Source organism: Caretta caretta, chromosome 2 (assembly GCF_965140235.1).
Source record: "Caretta caretta isolate rCarCar2 chromosome 2, rCarCar1.hap1, whole genome shotgun sequence".
Classification (NCBI taxonomy): domain Eukaryota; kingdom Metazoa; phylum Chordata; order Testudines; family Cheloniidae; genus Caretta; species Caretta caretta.
The window spans coordinates 89556557-89578824 of NC_134207.1; the positions used below are offsets into that span (position 1 = coordinate 89556557).

At 43.3% G+C, this 22268-nt stretch overlaps 1 protein-coding gene across 4 annotated transcripts in view; it reads right to left on the reverse strand.

Annotated features, from left to right (window-relative positions):
* Positions 1-22268, reverse strand: part of PPP4R1 (protein phosphatase 4 regulatory subunit 1) — a 95138-nt gene that overhangs the window by 61422 nt on the left and 11448 nt on the right. For 3 of the 4 annotated variants that reach the window (XM_075125314.1, XM_048840253.2, XM_048840257.2), the window contains one exon: positions 9978-10113. In XM_075125314.1, the coding sequence (XP_074981415.1) occupies positions 9978-10113 (136 nt within the window). The remainder of the gene's footprint in view (positions 1-9977; positions 10114-22268) is intronic. The other variant, XM_048840254.2, reaches the window with a different exon arrangement.

Here is a 22268-nt window from a genome sequence, read left to right on the forward strand (position 1 = left end):
CTCCCTCCCTCCGTGAAAGCAAGGGCAGACAATCATTTCGCGCCTTTTTTCCTGAGTTACCTGTGCAGACGCCATACCACTGCAAGCATGGAGCCCGCTCAGGTAACCGTCACCCTATGTCTCCTGGGTGCTGGCAGACGCGGTACGGCATTGCTACACAGTAGCAGCAACCCCTTGCCTTGTGGCAGCAGACGGTACAGTACGACTGGTAGCCGTCATCGTCATGTCCGAGGTGCTCCTGGCCACGTCGGCTGGGAGCGCCTGGGCAGACATGGGTGCAGGGAATAAATTTGGAGTGACTTGACCAGGTCATTCTCTTTAGTCCTGCCGTCAGTCCTATTGAACCGTCTTATGGTGAGCGGGCAGGCGATACGGACTGCTAGCAGTCGTACTGTACCATCTTCTGCCGAGCAGCCATGAGATGTGGATGGCATGCAGTCCTTCTGCACCGTCTGCTGCCAGCCAAAGATGTAAAAGATAGATGGAGTGAATCAAAACAAGAAATAGACCAGATTTGTTTTGTACTCATTTGCCTCCCCCCCTCCCCTGTCTAGGGGACTCATTCTTCTAGATCACACTGCAGTCACTCACAGAGAAGGTGCAGCGAGGTAAATCTAACCATGTATCAATCAGAGGCCAGGCTAACCTCCTTGTTCCAATAAGAACGATAACTTAGGTGCACCATTTCTTATTGGAACCCTCCGTGCAGTCCTGCCTGAAATACTCCTTGATGTACAGGCACCCCCTTTGTTGATTTTAGCTCCCTGAAGCCAACCCTGTAAGCCGTGTCGTCAGTCGCCCCTCCCTCCGTCAGAGCAACGGCAGACAATCGTTCCGCGCCTTTTTTCTGTGCGGACGCCATACCACGGCAAGCATGGAGGCTGCTCAGCTCACTTTGGCAATTAGGAGCACATTAAACACCACACGCATTATCCAGCAGTATATGCAGCACCAGAACCTGGCAAAGCGATACCGGGCGAGGAGGCGACGTCAGCGCGGTCACGTGAGTGATCAGGACATGGACACAGATTTCTCTGCAAGCATGGGCCCTGCCAATGCATGCATCATGGTGCTAATGGGGCAGGTTCATGCTGTGGAACGCAGATTCTGGGCTCGGGAAACAAGCACAGACTGGTGGGACCGCATAGTGTTGCAGGTCTGGGACGATTCCCAGTGGCTGCGAAACTTTCGCATGCGTAAGGGCACTTTCATGGAACTTTGTGACTTGCTTTCCCCTGCCCTGAGGCGCATGAATACCAAGATGAGAGCAGCCCTCACAGTTGAGAAGCGAGTGGCGATAGCCCTGTGGAAGCTTGCAACGCCAGACAGCTACCGGTCAGTTGGGAGTGGGCAAATCTACTGTGGGGGCTGCTGTGATGCAAGTAGCCCACGCAATCAAAGATCTGCTGATATCAAGGGTAGTGACCCTGGGAAATGTGCAGGTCATAGTGGATGGCTTTGCTGCAATGGGATTCCTTAACTGTGGTGGGGCTATAGACGGAACCCATATCCCTATCTTGGCACCGGAGCACCAAGCCGCCGAGTACATAAACCGCAAGGGGTACTTTTCGATAGTGCTGCAAGCTCTGGTGGATCACAAGGGACATTTCACCAACATCAACGTGGGATGGCCGGGAAAGGTGCATGATGCTCGCATCTTCAGGAACTCTGGTCTGTTTCAAAAGCTGCAGGAAGGGACTTTATTCCCAGACCAGAAAATAACTGTTGGGGATGTTGAAATGCCTATATGTATCCTTGGGGACCCAGCCTACCCCTTAATGCCATGGCTCATGAAGCCGTACACAGGCAGCCTGGACAGTAGTCAGGAGCTGTTCAACTACAGGCTGAGCAAGTGCAGAATGGTGGTAGAATGTGCATTTGGACGTTTAAAGGCGCGCTGGCGCAGTTTACTGACTCGCTTAGACCTCAGCGAAACCAATATTCCCACTGTTATTACTGCTTGCTGTGTGCTCCACAATATCTGTGAGAGTAAGGGGGAGACGTTTATGGCGGGGTGGGAGGTTGAGGCAAATCGCCTGGCTGCTGGTTACGCGCAGCCAGACACCAGGGCGGTTAGAAGAGCACAGGAGGGCGCGGTACGCATCAGAGAAGCTTTGAAAACCAGTTTCATGACTGGCCAGGCTACGGTGTGAAAGTTCTGTTTGTTTCTCCTTGATGAAACCCCCCGCCCCTTGGTTCACTCTACTTCCCTGAAAGCTAACCACCCGCCCCTCCTCCCTTCAATCACCGCTTGCAGAGGCAATAAAGTCATTGTTGCTTCACATTCATGCATTCTTTGTTCATTCATCACACAAATAGGGGGATGACTACCAAGGTAGCCCAGGAGGGGTGGTGGAGGAGGGAAGGAAAATGCCACACAGCACTTTAAAAGTTTACAACTTTAAAATTTATTGAATGGCAGCCTTCTTTTTTTTGGGCAATCCTCTGTGGCGGAGTGGCTGGTTGGCCGGAGGCCCCCCCACCGCGTTCTTGGGCGTCTGGGTGTGGAGGCTATGGAACTTGGGGAGGAGGGCGGTTGGTTACAGAGGGGCTGCAGTGGCAGTCTGTGCTCCAGCTGCCTTTGCTGCAGCTCAACCATACACTGGAGCATACTGGTTTGGTCCTGCAGCAGCCTCAGCATTGAATCCTGCCTCCTCTCATCACGCTGCCGCCACATTTGAGCTTCAGCCCTGTCTTCAGCCCGCCACTTACTCTCTTCAGCCCGCCACCTCTCCTCCCAGTCATTTTGTGCTTTCCTGCACTCTGACATTATTTGCCTCCATGCATTCGTCTGTGCTCTGTCAGTGTGGGAGGACAGCATGAGCTCGGAGAACATTTCATCGCGAGTGCGTTTTTTTTTTCTTTCTAAGCTTCACTAGCCTCTGGGAAGGAGAAGATCCTGTGATCATTGAAACACATGCAGCTGGTGGAGAAAAAAAAAAAGGGACAGCGGTATTTAAAAAGACACATTTTATAAAACAGTGGCTACACTCTTTCAGGGTAAACCTTGCTGTTAACATTACATACATAGCACATGTGCTTTCGTTACAAGGTCGCATTTTGCCTCCTCCCACCGCGTGACTACCCCCTCAACCTTCCCCCCTCCCTGTGGCTAACAGCGGGGAACATTTCTGTTTAGCCACAGGCAAACAGCCCAGCAGGAATGGGCTCCTCTGAGTGTCCCCTGAAGAAAAGCACTCTATTTCAACCAGGTGACCATGAATTATATCTCACTCTCCTGAGGATAACACAGAGAGATAAAGAACGGATGTTGTTTGAATGCCAGCAAACATACACTGCAATGCTGTGTTCTACAATGTTTCCCGAGTACGTGTTACTGGCCTGGAGTGGTAAAGTGTCCTACCATGAAGGACGCAATAAGGCTGCCCTCCCCAGAAACCTTTTGCAAAGGCTTTAGGACTACATCTAGGAGAACCGCAAATGCCAGGGCAAAGTAATCCTTTCACATGCTTGCTTTTAAACCATGTATAGTATTTTAAAAGGTACACTCACCAGAGGTCCCTTCTCCGCCTGCTGGGTCCAGGAGGCAGCCTTGGGTGGGTTCGGGGGGTACTGGCTCCAGGTCTAGGGTGAGAAACAGTTCCTGGCTGTCGGGAAAACCGGTTTCTCCGCTTGCTTGCTGTGAGCTATCTACAACCTCATCATCATCATCATCATCTTCGTCCCCAAAACCTGCTTCCGTATTGCCTCCATCTCCATTGAAGGAGTCAAACAACACGGCTGGGGTAGTGGTGGCTGAACCCCCTAAAATGGCATGCAGCTCATCATAGAAGCGGCACGTTTGGGGCTCTGACCCAGAGCGGCTGTTCGCCTCTCTGGTTTTCTGGTAGGCTTGCCTCAGCTCCTTCAGTTTCACGCGGCACTGCTTCGGGTCCCTGTTATGGCCTCTGTCCTTCATGCCCTGGGAGATTTTCACAAAGGTTTTGGCATTTCGAAAACTGGAACGGAGTTCTGATAGCACGGATTCCTCTCCCCAAACAGCGATCAGATCCCATACCTCCCGTTTGGTCCATGCTGGAGCTCTTTTGCGATTCTGGGACTCCATCATGGTCACCTGTGCTGATGAGCTCTGCATGGTCACCTGCAGCTTGCCACGCTGGCCAAACAGGAAATGAGATTCAAAAGTTCGCGGTTCTTTTCCTGTCTACCTGGCCAGTGCATCTGAGTTGAGAGTGCTGTCCAGAGCGGTCATAATGGAGCACTCTGGGATAGCTCCCGGAGGCCAATACCATCGAATTGTGTCCACAGTACCCCAAATTCGAGCCGGCAACATCGATTTAAGCGCTTATCCACTTGTCAGGGGTGGAGTAAGGAAATCGATTTTAAGAGCCCTTTAAGTCGAAATAAAGGGCTTCATTGTGTGGACGGGTGCAGGTTTACATCGATTTAACGCTGCTAAATTCGACCTAAAGTCCTAGTGTAGACCAGGGCATAGTTGCTTAGGACTCCCTAAAGTGGGTATTGAGGATGGGTCACGAGAGCCACGCTGACTACACCTTGGGAGTGGGATGGAATCACAGTCACCGTAGGTAAGTAACTGTTCATTCTTCTTCAATTATGTGTAACTGGTGACTGGAAAGCAGTGGCCTCACTGGATGGTGGGAACGAGGAATTTCAGCTATATTACTCAAAATAATGATTGAAGTGCTGCTCTCCCAAACTCAGCATCTGACCTAGTTGCTAAGTCAAGGATGTAATGTTTGACAAAGGTCAGGGAGTTGCCCAATGTTGCTACCTTGCAGATCTCAACACATTCCTGAAGCAGGCAGAAGAGAATGCCTGTATCATGGTGGAGTGAGCCTTGACATTTGGAAGAGAGGGTGGCCAGAAATCTGATAAAAAAAGATGGAAATACTGCGCATGATCCATAGAGATTCTCTATGATGAGATGGCCTGGCTTTTCAAAGGGATGGACGTAACCAGAAAGAGGCAAGGGGATAGGCTTAAAAGGCTTGGCCCTGTCAATATAATAGAGTATGGCTCTGGAAATGTTCATAGTACTTAGCTTCTTTTATCCTGTATCCAGTCAGATTTTGGGCAGACTGATTGATTGAATAGTTTAGGTGGAATTCTGAGACCAATTTAGGAATGAACCTGGGATGCAGATATAGCACACTTTGTCCCTGTGAAAGAACATATAGGCAGGTCCAAAGTCGGATCTCTAACCAGTGGTTAAGCATGCAGAAGACTTTTGAGAAACTTGGATACAGTTGGGGGTACAATGGAGCATGACTGAACCACAGAGTGATGTACTGATATTCTTGCGAGGTGAACCATGAGAGCAGGCCAGCATGCTTTAAGTGTGGCATGTAGTTGACAATCTTAGGTATCGGGGCTTCTATCAGGTCCAGACTGCATTGGACTGTCCATATGGAGAACTTCTTCCATTTCAAAGAGCACCTCTTTCCTGTATATGACTTTCCTGAATTGCTGGAAGCAGTCTTTGTCATCAGTGGTCCATCAGCCGATATTCTAGTCATCAGGTACAATGACAGTAGGCGTGGGTGCAGAATCTGACCATGATTCTGTGATATTATGCCTGGGCAGCCTGGGAGATGGATGGAGTGCCAAATGGACACCTGCAATACGTCTGAAAGCCAAAACTGCTTCAGCCAGTAAAGCATTCTGAGGATGAATGTGGCCTTGCTCCTTCTGACCTTGGCTATCAACCTGGGGATCAGGGGGAAAATTGGCAGAAGTAGATTCAGGACTTGAGTCTATTGTTGCAGGAAGCAGTCTGGCAATGAAACAGGGCATTTTATTCCTCTGGAGCAAAAAGTTTGGGTATTTGGCACTGTTCTTGGTGGTGAAAACATCAACGGTAGAAATCTCAAATTGACCAAATAGCAGCTCTGTGATGGATTTCCACAGCAACCACCCATTGTTGGCTACTGCAGGTCTGCTCAAGAAGTCTGTTAGGTTGTTGCTGATTTCTGGAAGAGAATGAGCCAATGGAGTTATCCCATTTGGGCAGCATGTCACGGCTTGATGGCTTCCTATCAAAGGGGTAATGAACCAGCTCCTCCCTGCGTATTTATATAGTGTATTGAGCATCAAGATCTGTACCACTGAGTTCCATAGGAGAGTAGAAAATGCCATACAAGCCAGTCTATGGGCATGAGCTCCAGGATGTTTATGTTTCAAGTCATCTTGGGACCAGGTTCCCTGGACCTACAAATGGTTTAGATGGGCTCCCTATCCTGTTCCTAGTGTGTCTGTAATGAGTATCATTGTCAAAGGGGGCAGAGTATTGAACATCCTTTCGTTTGTTCTTGGGGTTTAACCACCAACTGCGCTCTCTCAAAACTTGGAGTAAGACTGTGACCCTCTTGCTCATGTGTGTTTGGACAAAAAGTACTATCCCCTCAGCCAACGTTGTAGAGACCAAAGGTGAAGTTTGGAAAGTGGTGTCATTTATGTGCACACCAACGAGTGGCCTAGTAGACCTCAGCAAGTCTACACTGTCATAACTGGACTTGACTTTAGGTTATTATTGATCAGAAAGAGTGGAACCTGTCCTTTGGAGATAGGCTTTCACCACTGGAGAGTTGATTGTAGCTCGTATGAACTCTATCATTTGTGATGGAATGAGACAAAAATTAGACTCCTGCCTCTGATCAGCCAGTCGTCTAGGTACAGGTAAACATGAATGTCCTCTCTCCTTATGTGTACTGCTGCTAATACCATTAGGCAATTTGTCAAGATCATCGATCCCATGGAAAGTTCAAATGGCAGTGCCTTGTACTGGTAATGGCTGGGGCCCACTGTGCATCATAGGTACTTCCTATGGATGGCTACATGGAAGTATATGTCCTGTAAGTTGAGCCGCTAATCAGTTTTGAGCTTGAAGAGATGGAATGAGGAAGGTAAGTTTTAACATCCTGAACCTGAGGTAACGTATGTATTTGTGGCGTCTCCACAGATCTACCACAGGACAAAGAGTCACTCTCTTCAGAAGAAAGAGGAAGCACAGAAAAAGAAGCCTCTTCCCCTGATTTGAGTTGCACCTCCTTTGGCTCTTAGACAAAGCAATTAAACCACTTCTGCCTGCAATAGGTTCTTGTGAGAGAAGTCCCTGAAGAGGGAGAGGGAAATGGGATGGAGGCAGGCTAAGGAATGAAATTTGATAGAAACCATCACCAACAACTAACCTAAAACCCTTCTTTCTGGTGGCAGACCACGGCTGGTGCAGGAGCAAGGTGGTTTCCAAAGGTTACGTTCACTAAAGTTGCTCTGATGTGGCTCCCAACAGTCCTGTCAAATATGCTGATGTGCCACTGGTGCAGAATGTGTCACTGAGAAGAAGTAGACTGACACCTCCTGATGTATCTGGGCTATTTCCTGGGTGGATAACTGGGCTCTCTAATGCGATAGGACAGGCTCTTCAGTCTCATCTGAGGTGTGTAACAGTATGGTTTTTGATAAAAAGACAGTGCATAGATTCCAAAGGGACGCACGGTAGCCTTCAAAGAATTCAGATTAATTGTCTGTGTGACCGCTGAGCAACTCCATCCCTTCACAGGATAGGTCCTCTATGGTGGCTTGCACTTCCTTTGGAATTCTTGACGCCTGAAGCCCTGAGGTCCTTCTTATAGTGACTGCCACAGCTGCTCCGATGAACACGGCTATTCACAAGACTCCTATCTTGTGCACACAAGGCAAGTACGCACCTACAGTTGGATCCACAGTTATATACTCAAAGAACCTTAGATAACTTTACTCGGGCATGCCAAACTCCTCTTAACCGCTTGCCAATTTGGAACCAGCACCAAGACTTCTCCACAGAGCACAGGTGATGCAGAGACTTCCTATGCACAGCCATTTTATCCCTTTCTTCCCCTAATTTCCATCACAGGGTATAAGTGGTGCAAGATTCTTTTACCAGAGCTTTGCATAAGAAATGAATGTCATCCTACAAGTACACATTTAGAAAAAATAAAGGAAGGTTAGAAAAAAGTTGCCATTTGCTTTCTGCAGGCATTCTAAATCACGATTTGGAAGATTTTTCAAGTTTACAAAAAAATAGGACTTGAAACGAGCAAATTTACTACTAGTAATTAAAATATTTGTCAAACAAAGAAACAAACCTAAAAGAGTTTCTGCATCAATTCCCAATTTTACACTGAACTTCAGTGTACCACTACGAATGGAAAGATTAATACCCACACACACACACCCCATCCCTTGGCAAATATCAGAAGTGATTATAAAGTAGATTAAGACCCCTAACACTGGCTTGAGAACAATGGTAAATCTATAACTCCAACTTCGTTGACATCATTTCAACACACCTTTCTAATCTAAACTCTGAGTCTATGTTTTGAAAATAAAGTATACTTTAGCAGTCTTTCCTTAGAAATGGAATAATTTTCATTTGAAATGTATACACTTAAATACATTTTCTTATAACTGTAATTTAATGTTATCAACCTATAATGGGGTCACAGGGATGAGAGAGAAATAAACCCATCATGCATGTGTAGGGAAGAAGGCAGTTTGAAGGGAAACAAAGAAAGAAAAGATTACTTTATTTTATTAAGTGGAGGTGAAAACCTCCTGAGAATGCATGTGGGGGGAAAGTTAAGAATTATTCCTGTTAAGTTTGAACCTCATAGTCTTGACATTTACAAAAGTTTTGTTTTCCTCACTAACTATTTTTTTTACATATCACAATAAAGTACGATAGGCCTTAGAAAGTTTATTTAAAAAACTACTACTTTGGTGATCTGCTGATTCAACCCTCAATTGCAAAACTGTGAGGAAACATTGGGTGTCAGGGATTTCTCCACAGAAGTAAACCTAAACACCACGAACTATTAAATGCAAGACACTTGAAGAGGAAGAAAATTTTTCACAGTTATAACAAGCTAAACCTTACCAAATTAGAACATTTAAAAACTTTAGTTCAGTCTGAAAAATGAAGGCCCAGTCTGGTAAATTGGGGGCATGTCACTTTTAGGGACTATTCACATGCTTAATATTAAGCACGTGTAAATCTTTAAAGGACAGGGCCCTAAATACCAAAATTAACAGTCTAATCTGCAATGTGACTGAAAAGTATATCAAAAGCAAGCTTAAAAATTAAGAACTGCACATAAACACGTTATTAAAGGTAGTTTAGGTTTAAAATATAATCTTTATTACAATAAAACACCAAAAAACACTTTTACAGTAACTTATATTAATATAAAAATGTTCATGATCTTTTAAAATTCCAACAAAAAGAGGTTTTGGTTTGGACTCAAACATTCCCTTGCAGCATGTGAAACCCAAACACTAGAGCATACATAATACTATTTCACAAAAACCAGAACATGAAATAACTAGTCCACTTGCCTTATCATCAAACACACAGTGGGAAAAATAAACCAAGCGCACAAAAGGGGGAAAAGTAAATTAGATTTTAAAAATGTTTTCAGTTTTAATACCCTAAAGAAACAGTTCCCAAACTGTGGTCTGTGGATTACCAGTGGCCCACAGGATACTTGATTGTCTGCTGAGAGCTGACAGGTCACAAGACACTGGCGCTCCTTGTTTGCAGCTGCTATGTTTCATTAAATAAATAAATATTTTCCTAGTATACCTTTTCCACATAAATTATGACAGCCTTGTGGCAACTACTGCTATGTGATTGTTAATGGGAGGTGAAGTATCCACAGGAACCTATTAGGATATGGTCCACTTTATGAAAAACTTTGAGAATCTCTGAGAATTAAGGTTACTTAACAGGTAAAAAACAAAACAGGTTTTGGTTTTGTGCGGGGAGGGAGGGTGAAGAGATTTGTATGTGGAGGGGGGATTAACGTATAAATTTTAACCTGACACTGTACTTCTAAAAGAAATTTTTAAAACATTTACATGTCACACAGATGAACTCTAATCAGATATCTAAATCAGATTAGTATACAATATGCACCTTGTTCTTTAAACAGAAACAGGACATTTAAAAAGCATACCTGTTAAATATGTTCTCACTTGCAGCGTACTTGTCCAGTCTTCCCAAAGGCGTCAACATTTCATCTTGTGAGACAAAGTCCAGGGCTGAAGGTATAATAATCACATCAGACTCTGAGCTGTAGTCATCCACACCAACTATCAGAGACATCAGAAATATTCCTTATAATCACAATACTTTAACACTAAAATGATGCCCTTGTCTGAGGACAAGCAAGTCTAGGCAAGAATCTCTGTCTCAGATAAATATATACTGAACCACATTTTAAAAATACTCTCATTTTCCTTTACAGTCATTTTCCTTCTATGAAGCCCTCTTTGAATAGGTCAGCGTTTAATCTCAAAACCTATTTGCTTCAACTTGCATGCCATTGCTCCAACTTCCCAAGTCTGAAATGTCACAAAAAGTTTAAAGCTGCAGTAGTTACACAATATTCCTATTTGCATACATCAAATGACTGTTGACTAATCCTCTGACTCTTCAGTCAACTCAACTTTTTAAATACATCTAGGATTAAATATTTCAGTTAAAATCTATAACTATTGAAAGGTGTAGTTTTTGCAGACAGACAGTGTACATCTGGACTAAGAAGCAATTAAATATTAATGCAATTAAAAATAAGATCTACTAAGCACAAAACATAAATGCACAAAAATGAAAGTTGAGCACAAAAATGAACTTCAAATATTTGCTGTAACATTATAGTCTGATATAAAATCTAGAAAATATTTCCCAATGCGTCTACTTCTCTACAGAAAAATATACATCTGAAACATTAACTGCACATACACGCACACTTCAATCTGACAAGCAGCTTTATGCAGGTACATACTTGCATCCACATGCAGCCTCAGTAAAGTTACTGGGGCTGTGCATGGGAAGTTCTGCATGGAGCTGAGTGAAGGATGTGGCTTAAGCTAAATCTCTGAATGTGTGTAACTCTTCTTAGGGTATGTCTACACTATCCACCGAATCAGCAGGCAGCGACTGATCCAGCGGGGATCAATTTATCACATCTAGTCTAAAAGTGATAAATCGATCCCCAAGCGCTCTCCCGTCGACTCCCGTACTCCACCACTGCGAGAGGTGCAGGAAGTCGAAGGGGGAGCGGCAGCAGTCGACTCACCGTAATGAAGACACCGCAGTGAGTAGATCCAAGTACGTCGACTTCAGCCACATTATTCATGTAGCTGAAGTTACGCAACTTAGATCGATTCCCCCTCCACCCCAGCATAGACCAGGGCTAAGTTAACTGAAGATTCAGTATAACAGACCAAGGACCCAATCCTGTAATCTTTACTTATGTGAGTACTCCCACTGAGCTCAAATGAGACTACTCTTATACCAAAAAACTGCAGGAACCCCAGGTCAAAAGTGTTACCACTGCAGGTCTGACATCACAGCACTGTATAACTACTTCCCAGTCTGTCTGGCTATTTAAGTTCTGCCATATAAAATGTTCAAGGCTAAAAACTTGGTATATCAGTTTAGGACTATATTTTTTAAAAGCAAAATCAGAAAAATAAACACACTCCTCTACTCACCTTTAATAAAATCATACTCTGGGTATGTCTACACTGCAATTACAAACCTCCAGCTAGCCAGTGACAGCTGACTCGGGCTCATGGGCTCAGGCTAAGGGCCTGTTTAATTGCAGTGTAGACATTCGGACTCAGGATGGATCCTGCACTGTAGGACCTTTCGAGGTGGGAGCATCCCAGAGCTCAGGCTGCAACCCAAGCCTGAATGTCTACACCACAATTAAACAGCTCCTTAGCCTGAGCCTCACAAACCCAAGTCAGCTGGGGCAGGTCAGCCGCAGGAGTTTAATTGCAGTGCAGACACACCCTAAGAGTTCTGAAAGTTAGCATTTCAGGCATATAATTTCTTTTCAATATTCCAAATGCATGTATCCGTAATTTTCTGAATTGATTCCTTACACATTTTAGTTTTCAAAATGTACCTTCCTTAAATACCACACTAGAATATATTATTTTAACCTAAGGGAGTGATATTTTAGAACCTAATGATATTTACATATGAAGAAACATTGTTAAGTCATGTACCCATTCCCTACCTGGGTAATAAACTGCCATTCTGTAATTGCTACAGAAGGTGATGATGAGGAAATATACATGAAAGTTAATGGATGGATGAGCAGCAAATATCCTGAAAAAAAAGCAAAGTGGCCAAATTCTACTGTAGCTGGGAGTCAAATGTATGGGTTTCTTAAGGGAAATCAGGGAGAAAGGAAGAAAATAAGGTTTTGGTAGGGAGGCAGCTGGCAACCAACTTACTAGGAGATCTAGTGCAGTAGCAGCGGAGGAAGCATGGAGGGAAAGGTGGTGATAGAGTTGCAGTTAGAGGATAAGAGAAGACAGACACTCTGCAAACATGAAGTCAGACTGGGTGGAGTGATACTGAACTACTCAAGAGAGCGGCTCAGGAAAAGATCAGCTGTGTAATCAAATGATTGCAGCACAAAGGGAAAACACTTAGCAACCTGTTGCTTACACAACTAAACAGGCACTTGGGGAGGGCAGAGGTGGTTGAGATTTAGGATGTGTCTTCACTACCAATGTTAAAACACGTGCTTTAACGTGGCTGTGCAGTCCCCGCACCAGTGCTGGGAGAGAGCTTTTAAAAAAGAAAAAAAAAGAACCACCCCCATGAAGGGAGTAGCTCCCACCACTGGTGTAGTCTACACCTCCACTTTACAGCGCTGAATCTTGCATCACTCAAGGGTGTGTTTTTTCATATCCCTGAGCAAGAAAGTTTCAGCGCTGTAAAGTGGTGGTGTAGACAGGCCACAGGGTTTCTTTTGGGAATAGGTCTTTTTCTTCACTGGGGGATAGGAGAGGAAGAGAAAGTGTACATGAGTTAACCCAAGGTAACCTTCAACTTGGCCTGCTAACTCAGGTGAAAACTACAAACTACCTTGTCTTTAAAAAGAAAAGGAGTACTTGTGGCACCTTAGAGACTAACCAATTTATTTGAGCATGAGCTTTCGTGAGCTACAGCTCACTTCATCGGATGCATGCCGTGGAAACTGCAGCAGACTTTATTTATACACAGAGAATATGAAAAAATACCTCCTCCCACCCCACTGTCCTGCTGGTAATAGCTTATCTAAAGTGATCATCAGGTGGGCCATTTCCAGCACAAATCCAGGTTCTCTCACCCTCCACCCCCCCATACAAATTCACTCTCCTGCTGGTGATAGCCCATCCAAATCCAGGTTCTGGATTTGTGCAGGAAATGGCCCAACTTTATTATCATGCACATTGTGTAAAGAGTTGTCACTTTGGATGGGCTATCACCAGCAGGAGAGTGAATTTGTGTGGGGGGGTGGAGGGTGAGAAAACCTGGATTTGTGCTGGAAATGGCCCACCTGATGATCACTTTAGATAAGCTATTACCAGCAGGACAGTGGGGTGGGAGGAGGTATTTTTTCATATTCTCTGTGTATAAATAAAGTCTGCTGCAGTTTCCACGGCATGCATCCGATGAAGTGAGCTGTAGCTCACGAAAGCTCATGCTCAAATAAATTGGTTAGTCTCTAAGGTGCCACAAGTACTCCTTTTCTTTTTGCGAATACAGACTAACACGGCTGTTACTCTAATACCTTGTCTTTGTCATGATTTTCCTCACCTTAGTTTATTCAAGTTAAGACTACACCTTTTTTTCATAGTGAAGATAAGGCCTGTGAGATTTGGTTTTCTAAGGATTGCCCAACTCATAGTTTTTATTCCAATTTAATTATATTGGTTTAGACCTAGACACCCAAGAAATAAGACATACCAGAATAAGCCCCTTTATACCATTATAACTATGTCCACATTACTGGCTGCATCAATTCAATTATATTTGTCTCTAAACTAATACAGTTAAATCAGTACAAAAGCTATGGGTAGACAAGCTCTTACTGACTGTTTAAGTTGGGAGGCATTTGTTTCTCTTTTCATGCTATGCATTATATTTTTAACAGATGCTTGGATGCCTAGATCCTGGGATACGGGGTATTACGTCTAAACTGAAATTAAAAAAACTACTAGAATGCTCCATTAATATGGCAAGTCATAGCTGAAGCGATTAAGTGTGAATTCTTGTGAATCTGAGTAGTCAGTGCATTTGTATGTTGCACTTCATACACAAAAACCATTATAAATGCCAAGAATTATGGAGGCATGGTAGCAATAACAAAGTTAAGACTGTGAAATTTTCCCTTTGACAGATTTTAAAACCTTTTCTGTAGCTCAGTGTATTTGCTCTCTCCATAAAAATTAAAAAGGGGATGCAGTCTTTGAAGTTACCTTGGATTTTTAAAGGTACAAATGAGCACTGACAAGTGATCCTGGGACAAGTAATAGCCCACAGAAAGTCTCTGTGACAGGGCAATTTTCTGCAATATCCTTGAAAAACCTTAGTGAACTAAGCTTAGCAATCTTCAGAATCCATTGTATTAACTTCAAAGGTTATATATTATTGTGTGTCTCAATAATCAAAGGACTATATTGAACAATGTCACAGACAAGAATGGTCTTTTGCGACAATATGTGTGAAGTGGGTTTCCTGGGAAATATGTAAGAGAAGGTGAATGCATATTCCCCATCTCCAGTTATGCAAAAACCCAGCCTTTCATAGCTATGCCCTGAGGAGTCGGCCTTAGTCTCCTGATCACCTGCTACAGGAGGCCAGGATCAAAGGCCCAAGCTGTATAAAGAAAAGACTGAATGACTCAGGGTTGTGCTAGTTCTGAGCTAAGGCTGTTTTGAATTTGTAATCAAACCCCACAAAGCTGTTTTCTTGTGAAGGACTGACGCCTATCAGACTCCTGGTAAGCTTATTAGAATGCATGTACATATTTTTTATTGTTTTAATAAGTTTTATCTGTAATGCTTTCACCTTAAGAATAAATGTTCTTCCTTCTAAAAAGAGTTGTGTGGTAACTTGGGACTGCTGGCAATTAGTTATCACAGCCTTTGAAAAGAAATCAGAGAGCAGATGCTGGCTGCTTGAGGCAGTCTGTCTTGCTGGGGATATCACAGTGTAGGCTGGGAACTGTGCAATCTGGAAAAAAACCAGGTCAGGAGGGAGGGAGACGTGTCTCTCTGTCCAAGAGAGTTAATGGCTGAGGAGACAGAAGTCTAGAGTGGGTACCCTTTGTTGATCATGGAGGGGAATATAGGTGCCGGTACCCTGAACTGTGACATCCTCCCTTTTCTGAAGCGTAGGTCTCCATGCTCTCTAATTTTGAACAACCACAGTCTTTGTAATTCCCAAACTGCCCCAAACACATGCTGGTCTCCTCTATTCTACAGTGTAGAAGACATTTCTATATACAATATTTTTGACTTTTGGTTTTGGTTTTTAATTTGCCTAATTTGCAACAGATACTGGGAACCTTGCCAAGAGAGGTTGGCTGATTTTACCAATTGCAATACCTATTTCCAGCTGTCCACAAACTAAGGCATCAGTTGCTTGGATAAGTTCCTACTCCTTTGTCCTGTTTGGAGGAAGCAAAAGGATGATCTACACATACGCTGCAGCACGTCTGGTGAAAACGCTCCATGCTGATGGGAGAGAGCTTCTCCTGTTGGCATAATAAAACCATTTCTGTGAGAGGCAGTAGGTATGTCAGCAGGAGAAGCGTTCCTGGGGACACAGCACTGTCCACATTGACGCTTATGGCGATGTAACTTACCTCACTCAGGGGGGTAGTTTATTCACACCCCTGAGCAACATAAGTTATGCCAACCTAAGCTGTAGTGTAGACATAGCCAAAGAGGTACCCTTTGGAAGGGAGTATTTGTACCTGAAGTTGTCTTAAGTATAGAGGTTTCCACTAGAGCTGGCCAAATCACAGGATTTTCAGTTCACAGGAAATCTTCTGTTTTTTAAAACAAGGTTTCACTACGATTCAGAACAAAACCACATTTTTCTAAATTTGCCACAAACAAGGAATTGTGAAAAAATTTCAGTTTGAAAACATCAAAACATCTGCTCCCTAGGATCCCCTCACAGTTGTTTAGTGAAATTGATAGTCTTGCCAGTTTCCCTGTTACAGCAGCATTGAAAATCAACAAGAATGTCAATTTCACTCAGCAGCTACTAGGGGCTCTGAGGCGCCAGGTGGTGCCAGCTGGCAGAAGAGTCTGGAAGCCCTGGGGTCCCTGGTCTGAGGAAGTCCACGCGGCGGAGCTAGCCAGGAGCTGCAGACCCTGGGAGCCCATCCCAGGATTTCCAGGCTCATGCTCCTGTGGCAGCAGGCCTGGAAGTCCCGGAAGGGTAGGGTTGCCCTGAAAATACAAACCCTGGACGACTGGAGTCCCGGGCCTCAGGCAGCCCAACACATGGGATCTTGCTGTCTCTCCGGCTCCTCTGGAGCTGGGGGGAAGGCAGCAGGGAGGCAGAGTGCCCTGGGCTCTCCTCCGGGCAACCATCTAGGCAAGTTTTTTGTCAATTTCACTGATAGAAGATGAAATTGACAAGAGCTATCATTTCAATCCTCCCCCATCCCCCCCCCCCCCCCCCCAAAAAACAAAACAAAGCTCTTTGGTAAGACTAAAATTTTCTTGTGGAAAAATTTGGTTTTGCAAAAAGGGCATTTTTCATAAGAAAATCATTCTGAGGGAAAATGTTCAACCAACTCTAGCTCCCAGCTCTGCTCCTAAGATACGTTTGTTAGCCAACAAGTCATTTATGGTTTTACCAGCTAGTAGTGTTAGCCCAGTGAGGGCTTATCAGACCAGCACAACAGGCACTGCTGCAAAGGAGTCTTCATTTGTACCCACTACTTCTAGAAGGGCTTTATGGTGGGGACAACAAAGGAGGACCACCCCTGGCCACTATATGTCCACTTATTCCACACACACCCAACTCCGAGTGCCTCCCCACTCACCCATCATCCCTGCTCTCTACATATTCCAATCTCAAAAACAACCTAGCCCTACCAGCCGCGCTCCTGATAAAAGTCCATCTCGTTAACACTATCCTCAAGTGCTGCATAGAACCAACTTACCAGTGGAAAAAGATGTGCACCACTACTACGGTAATAGCTCCAACTTTTGAGGGCTCTGGCTCTCCACAGGTACTGCTAGAAAAAAACCCATCATTCTGTTGTCTGAATGCCTTTCAAGAACTGCAGCAACAATCATTTTTATCAATTAAAGAGCAAGAGCCAAGCATTCATCCTGGCCTCCATTTTGAGAAAAATACTTAAGAAATGGCACTGGCATCCAAGGACTTATGGGTCTCTTCTTGCCACAAATTTTCTAGTCACTGCTTATCAGTGAGTTGTGCCAAAAAACAACAAGATTAGTTTGGGGTCACTGCAGCTCCAATGGTGCAGTACAGAACCATGGATACAGCAAAAATTCAAATATAGCAGCAGTGTACATACTGCACTGTTGGTACTTAAACCAATGCCACTCCACCAACTGAGTAACCAATGGTGCAATTATGGTCATTTATTGCTAACGTGGATGGGACAACATAACTCTAAGGCCAGGTCTACACTCAAAATCTGAGTCCACCCAGCTGTCACTCACGGGTGTGACAAATCCACCTAACAAGCACAGTAGATAGTGCTAGGTCGACAGAAGAATACTTCCATCAATGCAGCTACTGCCTCTCAGGGAGGTGGATTAAATACACCCATGGAAGAACCCCTCCCGTTGCTATGAGTGTCTACACTGAAGCGCTGCAGCTGTGCTGCTGTAGCATTTCAAATGTAGACAAGCCCTACCTATGCTAAGGAATAGTGTTTTAGCCTAGCCCAGGTGAAAAGATGCAGCAGGGTTCTTCCAGCTGATAGGAGCTGTCATGCCATCTTTGACTACATTTAGGAAATCAAAGCACTACTGGAAATGGCTTTCAGAAAAGGTTCACTCAAACAGCTAATGAAAACAGTTTAAATACTAATACACTAGACAAACAGCTTAATGCCTTTACAGAAAGCATGTTTGAACCAGGATGGAAACTTGGGTGAAACATGGTTAAAGGTGACCTTCAAAAGAAGAAAAAATGTTTTAGCTTGTGATCTTTGCTTCTTGATGATGTATAAAGACAGAAGAGTGTTTTTTCTTTGAAATGAAGAGTGTTTTTTCTTTTTTTTGAGGGAGGAGGGGGCAAAGCGGGATTCCTCCCCCTCTCTCCTTTAAGGGTAGTATGAAACTGAGGAAAAGGTTCTGCCTGTTTGTTACCAAGGCTTTGTCTACCCCCATAAGACTCTATGCCAATTACAGTACTCACGAAGTTATGACAAGACAGAGACAAACCTCAACAATTAAGATAGGGAAAGAAATTTTAGTCAGAGCTTGTCTACACTTGAATTGCTGCAGCTGCACCACTGTAGCGCTTCAGGGTAGACACTACCTATGCCTACAGGAGTGGTTCTCCCATCAACATAGGTAATTCACCTCTCTGAGAGGCAGTAGCTAGATCAACAGATCCGATGAAGTGAGCTGTAGCTCATGGAAGCTTAAATAAATTGGTTAGTCTCTAAGGTGCCACTAGTACTCCTTTTCTTTTTTCTTAGATCAACAGAAGAATTCTTCCCTTAACCTAGCACTGTCTAACAGGGACTTAGATCACCTTAATTACACTACTTAGGGGCATGGATTTTTCACACGTCTGAGCAATATAGTTATGGTGACCTATTTTCTTGTGCAGAACTGGCCTTACTGTTCCAAACTCCAAAATACCCAATTAATTTGCACCCCTGTACATCCACATCACACTTAAATTACAAAGTTACCAAAAAAGTGAGACATTTGCCCAAAGGCTTGACATCAATTGAGTGTTTCTTGGAACGGTCAATAATATTAGCATTTAAATGATTTCAAACAACAGCTAATCAAGGTGAATGGTGAGAGCCAGAAGGTATGAGAAAATAATGGTTTCCAAGAAGCAGTTATGGTCTATCATGTCAAAAATCTAAATCCTTAGCAATACCTAAAAGAGAAGGTAGTTTGAGCCACTTTGTCAATTCACAGACTAAATTGTCAAGAACTAGCATACTAAGAAGAACCTGTCATAACTGCCAATTTAAAAAGAACCAAGAAAAGTACTGAGCTCAAGAGTTTCAAACTCATTCTGCACTGAGGGCTAAATTATGGTCCATCAGCCAGGTTAGAGATTCAGAATTACATAATATACTCAATTTATGGCACAACTCCCACTTTACAGTTATTTATTATTTGATAAGGAGATCTTACTGATACATTCAGCATCACTAACACAAAAATATGCTCAGGAAAATATGCTTAGCATTAGTATTACCACTGCTCAACCTTAATTTCCATTCCTTCCTGATCCTCCTTTCTATGTGTGTGTATACGCACATGCACGAACATTCCTTTTTTTCCCCCTTTGCATTCCTTTTGTTGCAGTGACTGCCAATTCCTACTATCTGTGGATAGGTCTTCAAAGCAAATGAAGATGCGATTGTAATGCAGAAAGGCATACCCATGCTAGCTTTAATCTAGTTAGCTCAGATAACATTGGTAGTGAAAAGAAAAGGAGTACTTGTGGCACCTTAGAGACTAACCAATTTATTTGAGCATGAGCTTTCGTGAGCTACAGCTCACTTCATCGGATGCAAGTTAAGATGTTGCTTCCTGGGCTTCAGTGGGGTAAGCACCCTAGTATAAGCCCGCCAAGGAACCTGGGTACAGACTCAGGTAGCTAGCCTGAGCCAAAGCATCTTCACTCCTTACTACCTGCACGGGCTAGATTAAAACTACAGCAGGTATGCCTACCCACACTACAGTCAAACCTTCATTTGCTGCGTATATGTACCTATGGAAGGCAGTGGAATTGACTTTCATCATTAAAATGATAAGCAATGACACGGTAATGTGTCACCGTTAGGCTTTAGAGCCAGCACCCCCATTAATCTCACTGGGGGATAAGGGAATTCAGAGCTGCCAGGGTTATTGTTTCAGATTATCTACAGACTCAGGAACGCAACGCTGCTTCACACTTGGTGCATATTTGGAAGTTTATCTTTGCAACTACGAGGGCAATAAATTTTAAGTAAACAAATAAATAAATAAATAAATAAATAAATAAAATAAAAGCTGAGATACTGCAGAATTTGATTATGCCATGTAGGCCACATACATATCCCAAAGCAGGCTTGGTTCAGCACTTCTCGAACTGGGGGTCCCACCCAAAAGGGGTGGGGGGTCACAAGGCTATTGTAGTGGGGTCACAAGATCAAAAAAATATTGCCGGGGGAAGAAGAGCTGGAGGGAAGGGGGTATAGCAGCTGCCGCTCTCAGGTCACCTAGCTCTGAAGGCAGCACCACCACCAACAGCAGCGCAGAAGTAAGGGTGGCAATGCTCCTATTAGTATGTACATTAATTTGCTATCACTTTTTTAAGGGGGAGTGTCATCACAGCCTAAAATATTTTTAAAGGGGAACTCAGCAAAAAAAGTGTGATAACCCATGTCTTAGGTGGACCATTCCATTTTCAGTATGGAAGAAAAGAGTTATATTTACTTAATCCAAAATCAGCTACCTGTAATTAATCTGTATTTTTAATCAACTTTTCAGATTTATCTCACACTGAGATTACTAATTTACTTTCCTGACAAAATATTTTTGTGGGAGGGCAAACGCTAATCTTTTGTCATATTAAACTGTTCACTTTCCTGGTTTTTGCTCTCAGACATATTCAAGAGTTCTATGAAGTACTGAAACTTTTCTGCCTCACAGTTCCTGTGCCAGATGAACAGTAATGGAACTGACAGAGGAATCTAACACGATGTGATTTTGCATCTTTAAGAGTGAAAAAGGACAACAGAGAACACATCTGTTGATCCAGAATAAAATGGGACTACTTAGGGCTTATTTACACAGGAAAATTTACCAGAATCGCTATTGCTAAATAAGCTTTTCTGCAATAAGCTTCTGTTATTCCAGAACTAAGTATTCACAAAGAAAGCTATCTGCAAATATTATTCTAGTCAGTTTCCCCATGTAGACAAGCCCTTTATAAGACACAAATGTATTACTATATAAAGAATCTGGTACACCATCCCCTACTTCTAGTCCAATTTCCCTTGGCAACAAGCTGAATGAGGTTCTTAAGGCAAGAGTCTACCAAACATAGTATTTTTAAAAAAGAGGGGGGGGGTGCCCAAAAAGGAGTCAAGGCAAAAGCAGAAGATAGCTTGAACATCACAAAAGTGCATGAATATATAATCAGAAATTTTTTTAAAAAAATCCAGATATTTAGCATCTGTTTATCGTCACCACCATGTTAACATACAAATGTTCTTATACATTTAACATAAAGAGCAGAATTATCAGAGACATAGATGAACACGATTTGTTGGGGAAGAGTCAACATGGTTTTTGTAAAGGGAAATTATGCCTCACCAATCTACTAGAATTCTTTGAGGGGATCAACAAGCATGTGGACAAGGGTGATCCAGTGGATATAGCATACTTTGATTTTCAGAAAATCTTTGACAAGGTCCCTCACCAAAGGCTCTTAAGCAAAGTAAGCTGTCCTGGGTTAAGAGGGAAGGTCTCTCCTGGATCGCTAACTGGTTAAAAGATAGGAAACAAAGATTAGGAATGGAGAGAGGTAAATAGTAGTGTCCCCCAGGGGTCTTTACTGGGACCAGTGCTGTTCAACATATTCATAAATGGTCTGAAAAAGGGGGTAAACTTGAGGTGGCAACATTTGTAGGTGATACAAAACTACTCAAGATAGTTAAGTCCAAAGCAGATTGCCAAGAGTTACAAAGGGATCTTACAAAACTGGCTGACTGGGCAACAAAATGGCAGATGAAATTCAATGTTGATACATGCAAAGTAATGCACATTGGAAAATATCATATAAAATCATGGAATCTAAATTAGCTGTTACCACTCAAGAAAGAGAACTTGGAGTCACCGTGGACAGTTCTCTGAAAACAGTCATTTAATGTGCAGCAGCAGTCAAAAAAGTGAACAGAATGTTGGGAATCATTAGGAAAGGGACAGATGATAAAAAGAAAATATTATATTGCCTCTATATAAATCCATGGTATGCCCACATCTTGAATACTGCATGCAGAAACCAAGCACCACTTATAGAAGTTGTAACAGAACATTGCATCCACAATAGCTGTCCTGTTTCAGGTGTATACCAAGCACCATGTCCACACATAACACATCCTAAGCCATTGCAAAAGAACTGTGTTGTGGTGGTCCCTGCACAGTTCCCCATCTTCTCCCTGTGCTATTTTTTTCCTGAAAGATGTAAGTGCTTACATTTGACAAGTGAAACAAGA